Genomic DNA, 6,348 nt, shown 5'->3' with positions numbered 1-6,348 from the left:
GTAGTTCTTCCAATATAAATAAAATAACATAATATGGTAGTATATTAAAATATGTTATGTGAAATGTATTGTTGTCATTATAGTGTTTTAAAAAGTTATGCAATGTTGTAGAGAAAATATTAAGCATGCACACCAAGTCAAAAATATCAATATAGAAATGAGCTTCCATTTAAACAACACATGCATAGTTAATCTTTCCAGGTTCAATGATAAATATTTCAAGCTAATTTATTTGTTTTGGGGTTTTTTTAACTGACAGGTGTGATAATCAGTGGGTTTGAGTTTTTACCTTCATCATTATGGCCTGGACTAAAATATGAATAGAGTTTGTCAGTGAAAGTCTGACCAGTGAAAGAGTAGATATGAGATCTGGAGCCCACATCATAAAAAGAGACCAGACCCTCCTCATAATCCACAAACACTCCCACCTTCTCAGGTTTCACTTTCAGAGATAAAGAGACAGATGGATTTTCACAAGCTATATACTGATTATCATTCCTCAGACCCACAGTCCAGAATCCATTCACTGGATTCAGTCTGAACAACCCCTTCCTGTTAATGGATTCTCTGGCCACTCCTAAATCCCACTCAGTCTTTCCCTTCACCTGCACCTCATAGTAAAATCTCCCTGAACTGAATCCCTCCATTGCCAGAACACACAAACCAACATCAAATCTCTTTGGGTTTTCTGGGATGTCCTGCTTAATGTCTCCTTCACTGACTTGTTTTCCATCATTAGACAGGATGAGATATGGATTCGCTGTGTCAGGATCCAGAGTCGCATCCACTAAATGAGAGATTAGACATTATTAATCAACTTTTATAACATTTTTACATGTGTACTGTAAATATAATTTAGTTAAACCAAATGTGATGATAAAAGTTTTGTAAGTGTATTGGAAAAAATGGTGTCAGTCACACTGTACCTGCAAATTTCTGTGCCCATTTTAATCCTGTGGACACAGATATTTATGTGATGTGATTCATCATAATATTTCAGGTTAACAGTGAGTTTATTTCTATTGGCAGGATCAGTAGCATGTAAATGTTGCTTGTCCATCAGTTTGTAAAACAGAATGCAGAGTGTGTTTAACGTAAATGCACTTACAATAGAAGTCTATTAGACAATTATATCAGAGAGATTAAAGTAGAAATTTATTTTTATTAAAACTGTAATAATATTAATTCAGTGTAAAATGTGTTATTTTTGCTGTAAATTATATAAATTGTCTTTATGAATTGGGAAAAATATTTTAAAGACAGTAAGACTTCTGGTTATGTGTTATTGACATGATCCCTACGAAGGTAATTTGTACAGTGATAGTTAATGTCATATACATGTTACATGTCACTGAAGTTAACATAGTACTTCTTAAACAGTTCATGACATTAGTTGATTTTAAAATTTTATAATAATGTGGTAATCGCCACCATATTTTTTTTAAAAAATATGTATTTTCTTAGTTCTGTATTTGATATTCACATACCAGTTTGACTGAGTTTTTCATTTAGCTGTTCCTTCAGGAGAGTCAGAGCTCTTTTCAGAGTGAACACGTCCACATCAGAGTCAGTACTGATCTCAATCCAGTTCTTGGTGTGTGAAAGGCTGTACAGGGATGAGTACACCTACAGCAGGAGATGTATATTTATATATACAGTAATATATATTATTTCATAACTTTTTATGTTTCATTGAATTTGTAACAGTGTTTGTCCTGTAATATTCTGCATTCTCAGTGTTGACATTCTCAGAGGTGTTGACAGACCTGTAGTAGGTGCAGATGATCGTCAGTGTGTGAGAGCTGCTCCAGCTCAGTGTTTCTCCTCTTCAGATCAGTGATTTCCTGCTGCAGCTCTTTAATGAGATCTTCAGCCTGTTTCTCTGCTGCTTTCTGCTGTTCTTCCATCATCTTAAGTAGCTCAGACTGACGTCTCTCAATTGGGCGGATCAGATCTGTGAAGAGCTCAACACTGCCTGATTTCTCCTCCTCTGTGTTTCTCTTCAGATCAGTGATTTCCTGCTGCAGCTCTTTAATGAGATCTTCAGCCTGTTTCTCTGCTGCTTTCTGCTGTTCTTCCATCATCTTAAGTAGCTCAGACTGACGTCTCTCAATGGGGCGGATCAGGTCTGTGAAGAGATCAACACTGGCTGATTTCTCTTTCTCCGTTTCTCTTCTCTTTAGATCAGTGATTTCCTGCTGCAGCTCTTTAATGAGATCTTCATCCTGTTTCTCTGCTGCTTTCTGCTGTTGTTCCATCATCTTTAGCAACTCAGACTGACGTCTTTCAATGGATCGGTTTAAATCAGTGAAGAGCTCAACATTGGATGATTTCTCCTTCTCTGTGTTTCTCTTCAGATCAATGATTTCCTGTTGCAGCTCTTTAATGAGATTTTCAGCCTGTTTCTCTGCTGCTTTCTGCTGTTCTTCCATCATCTTAAGTAGCTCAGACTGACAGCTCTCAATTGGGCGTATCAGATCTGTGAAGAGCTCAGCACTGGCTGATTTCTCCTCCTCTGTGTTTCTCTGCAGATCAGTGATTTCCTGTTGCAGCTCTTTAATGAGATCTTCAGCCTGTTTCTCTGCTGCTTTCTGCTGTTCCTCCATCATCTTCAGCAGTTCAGACTGATTTATTTCAATGGAGCGGATCAGATCAATGATTTCCTGCTGCAGAAAGATATAAGGTAAGATGGTAATCTTACTTTAAGGTAAGATGTTAGCAGAATTCATCATCATATTACAACCATTTGTAATATTTAGTGATGCAAACTACTTTTTTGATTTTCTGATTTTGTTGCTTTGTTTCATTGTTCTGACTGTTCTGAATTTTTATGTTTTGCATATCCAGTATATCAGGCATATGAATAGGATTAAAAGGGGGAATTTTAAAAAAAATTAATAATATTTGCAAACAGTTAAACACTTTTTTTTATGCCTCTTCTGTAAGTCGCTTTGGATAAAAGAGTCTGCCAAATGAATTAACGAAACTGTAACCAATATGATTTTAAACCTCTCATGACAGACATCATTATTTGCATCTCACAGTGAATTCATATTTTGCTCCTCATTGCCTCTGTCTATTGTAGTGAGTTTTATTGGTCACATTCGAATTGTGATTCAGTCTTCTGGCAATTCGCATCTAGATTTTCTAGTTAACATAATAATAGCCTAGGCTTAATAATAAAACATGATGTTGTCAGAAAATAATTATTTAATAATTAAAATAATTATTGATCTTTTGTTACAGTATGATGGGAAGTAGGGATGCACCCGAATCCATATTTGCAAAGGCACGTAAAACGAAAAATGCGTTCTACGGTGCCACATATGGTTAGCCGCTTAGCGCTAGCTTGTTACATAAAGTACAAACAATTTCTCTTACCACAAACAGAGTAAGGAGAGGTGACTGATAGGACAATGGTGAATGATTTGCAGATCCTGACCTCCACTGACAAACTAATCTTGTAAAATGTGTGGTAAGTAGTGCTGCTCCATAATATACACAGTAGTTTCTATTGCAAATCTTGAAAGTGAAAGTAAAAAGCGAGTACATTAATAACGACTCCCCGCAATTTATATACATGTTAATTACCCAACAACATAATTGTGAGGGAAAGCATTGAAAAATACATTTCCCTTTCAATTGTTCACTTCACGTCGTGTATGTGCTTATCTGTTTTTTTACCCTGTTCTGAAGCATGTTTTGTTCATGTTTGTGTAGCTGCACAAACCAATGGCGATTGCTATCCAAGGGCAATGTTACTCCAGGAGAATGGTGGCTACATCCTCATGGTTCCAAAAATTGGGTCTGTTTTCGAGAGGGGAGAGTTGAACATCTTTGCCTTAGAAGACAACTTTCACTGCCCAACTTATTCCTCAAAGTGTTGAGATGCTCTAGCCCACTACTGGCCCAGTGCTTGCATATACGCCCTTCACCTGATAGCCCTGCTTTTTTAGGTCATCAGATGGGTCAGAGAGACAAAATGCTTGGTCCTCTTAGTAGCCCTGCTCTGGAGGAACCAAGCCTGGTTACCTGAGTTAATGCAGCTGTCAGTGACAACTCCGTGGCCAATACCTCTGAGGAAGGACCTGCTCTCATAGGCAAAAGGCATGATCTGGCATCACTGGCCGGAGTTGTGGAGCCTTCATGTTTGGAGCCTCAACGGGAGCCGAGGCGATACCATTTTGGGGGCTAGAGCACCTCTATGCACCTTAATGGCTATGACCTTAATGGTCAGTCTTGGTGTTCTACACAAAGCCTGGATCCAGGATCTTGTGACGTGTCCCACATGCTAACCTTTTTACAGGATTTGTTGGAAATCAAATCAAATCATTCCCTTAGAGCACCATCTACAAGGTGCCTCTATGCACCTTAATGGCTATGACCTTAATGGTCAGTCTTGGTGTTCTACACAAAGCCTGGATCCAGGATCTTGTGACGTGTCCCACATGCTAACCTTTTTACAGGATTTGTTGGAAATCAAATCAAATCATTCCCTCAAAGCTGACCAATCGATCGGCAGACACAATCTAATCATTGCGTTTTTAAAGGGCACCCGGATATTGAATCTTCCTCGTCCTCGGACAGTGCAGGGGCTCCCCTTTCAAACCATTCCATGCGGCCGAGTTATGGCCATTGCCTAAAAACAGCCCTGTTATTGGCGTTAGTGTCAATTAAGTAAGTGGGGGACTTACAGGCACTGTCAGTCAGTGATTCATTCCTGTCTTGAGTTTGGGCCTAACGACTGTAAGGTTGTCCTCAAGCCTAGACATGGTTACATCCCTAAGATGCCCTCAACTCCTAGAGCCTAGGTTATCACCCTGTTAGCACTCCCCGATATGGATGGTGAGCAGGGTCCTAATGTTCTGTGCCCTGTAAGGGCTTTGAGAGTATATTTAGAGTGTTCCAGTCTGTTCAGACATTCGAGCAGCTTTTTGTTGGCTTTGGAGTGCTGCCAGTTACAAAGCAAAGGCTTTCTCGTTGGATAGTTGATGCCATAGCATTGGCTTGCACCTCAGTAGGCTTACAGTGCCCTATAGGTGTAAGGGCCCATTCCACTCGGGGAATGGCCACCTCCTGGGCCTCGTCCAGTGGGATTTCTATTGATTAGATCTGTACGGCCATGAGGAGGTCATCACCATCTACATTTGTTAGATTTTATAATTTTGTCTGTTTGTCTGTTTTACCATGTCATCTATGGATGCACCTGCTGCATTGTGCTGTATGAAGCAGAGCGGACATTTTCAGTCTACAATTATAATGTCCATTGTCCTAATGAGCTAAATGGTTTTTATTTCTATAAAAAAACAAAATGACAGTGGGGGCTGTAGTCGTAAGAGAAATGGTCATTGGCATCCTTACCTTTGTGATTCTGCTGTCATCAGAGCAGCTTTGGGGTTCAGTAGAATCAGTATATTGTTTAGGCAAGATGAACTGTATCGCTACCAACAGGATAAACAGACCAATATTCATCCAGTTTGAAATGTGGACTGTTTGCGAGGAAGTAAGAACAAAATCACTGGAGTGAGTCTGCAAAAAGAGAAACATTCAGTTTAAAGAACATTTCTTGAGGGAAGGTCTTGTTGCAAGAAACCAGAAAAACAAAAAAATGGCAAACAGCTTTTTGAAAGAAAGCTGCAGTCAGTGATGGACTCAGAGTTTACTTGTATTTAATTAGTGTTTGTATCTCTTGCCTTCTTCTGTTGACTCTCCTCCTCTATAGGAACAGTGTTGTGGTTCCTGTGGTCTCCTTCAGTGCAGGACAGACACACACACGTCTGATCATCTCTGCAGAACAGCTCCAGAGGTCTCTCATGTTTCTGGCATATATAATCCTCCAGATTTTTCACAGCGTTGATCAATTTGTGTTTCTTTAGACGTGGGACTCTGTGATGAGGCTCCAGGTGAGTCTCACAGTAAGAGCTTTGACACGTCAAGCAGGACTTCATGGCTTTCTGCTTTCTTTCATCACAGAAGTCACAGAACACTTCAGATTTTTCTTGATCGACTTTCTTAAAGTGTTGCACAAGTTTTCTTAGGGTTGTATTAATTTCAAGATCAAGGTGATTGCTAAATTTTTCTTTACAGAGTGGACAGCAACAAGTCTGTGTGTTTGTCCAGCACTTGTTCAGGCAGGTTCTGCAGAAGTTGTGTCCACATGGAGTGGTGACTGGATCAGTGAACACATCCAGACAGATGGAGCACTGGAGCTCCTCATTTAGTGGATCACTGGAGGATGCCATGACTGAAAAGATAAGTAATGACAGCGTTGTAAGTGTTTTTATATAGAGTCTAAAGGTTGTAGATTGTTAGCACAGTCCACTTAACTCCTGCTAGTAGATGCAGTAA

At 39.5% G+C, this 6,348-nt stretch overlaps 1 protein-coding gene across 2 annotated transcripts; it reads right to left on the bottom strand.

Annotated features, from left to right (window-relative positions):
• Positions 1 to 248: 248 nt before the first annotated feature.
• Positions 249 to 6,244, bottom strand: LOC127154550 (E3 ubiquitin-protein ligase TRIM21-like). Of its 2 annotated transcripts, XM_051096150.1 has the most exons (6): positions 5,694 to 6,244; positions 3,669 to 3,720; positions 1,767 to 2,041; positions 1,488 to 1,626; positions 927 to 953; positions 249 to 787 (listed from the first exon to the last, which is right to left on the bottom strand). In XM_051096150.1, exons 1-6 carry the CDS (start codon positions 6,240 to 6,242, stop codon positions 249 to 251), a joined length of 1,581 nt encoding a protein of 526 aa, XP_050952107.1. In that variant the 5' UTR covers positions 6,243 to 6,244. The 2 variants fall into 2 exon arrangements, with proteins under 2 accessions (XP_050952107.1, XP_050952105.1); XM_051096148.1 differs by lacking the exon at positions 3,669 to 3,720 and having other exon boundaries at positions 1,767 to 2,099.
• Positions 6,245 to 6,348: the final 104 nt, after the last annotated feature.

Source organism: Labeo rohita, chromosome 23 (assembly GCF_022985175.1).
Source record: "Labeo rohita strain BAU-BD-2019 chromosome 23, IGBB_LRoh.1.0, whole genome shotgun sequence".
NCBI lineage: Eukaryota > Metazoa > Chordata > Actinopteri > Cypriniformes > Cyprinidae > Labeo > Labeo rohita.
The sequence above is the reverse complement of the archived record's forward strand: the minus strand, read 5'-3'. Positions and strand labels throughout refer to the sequence as shown.

Excerpts from the sequence above, each read along its gene's own strand:
- LOC127154550 (XM_051096148.1), bottom strand. The coding sequence starts at position 6,242 with ATGGCATCCTCCAGTGATCCACTAAATGAGGAGCTCCAGTGCTCCATC. Across the intron at positions 2,100-5,693 it reads AGGAGAGTCAACAGAAGAAG|TCTGAGCTACTTAAGATGAT; the intron begins GCAAGAGATACA and ends GAGAGACGTCAG. Across the intron at positions 788-926 it reads ATGGGCACAGAAATTTGCAG|TGGATGCGACTCTGGATCCT; the intron begins GTACAGTGTGAC and ends TCTCTCATTTAG.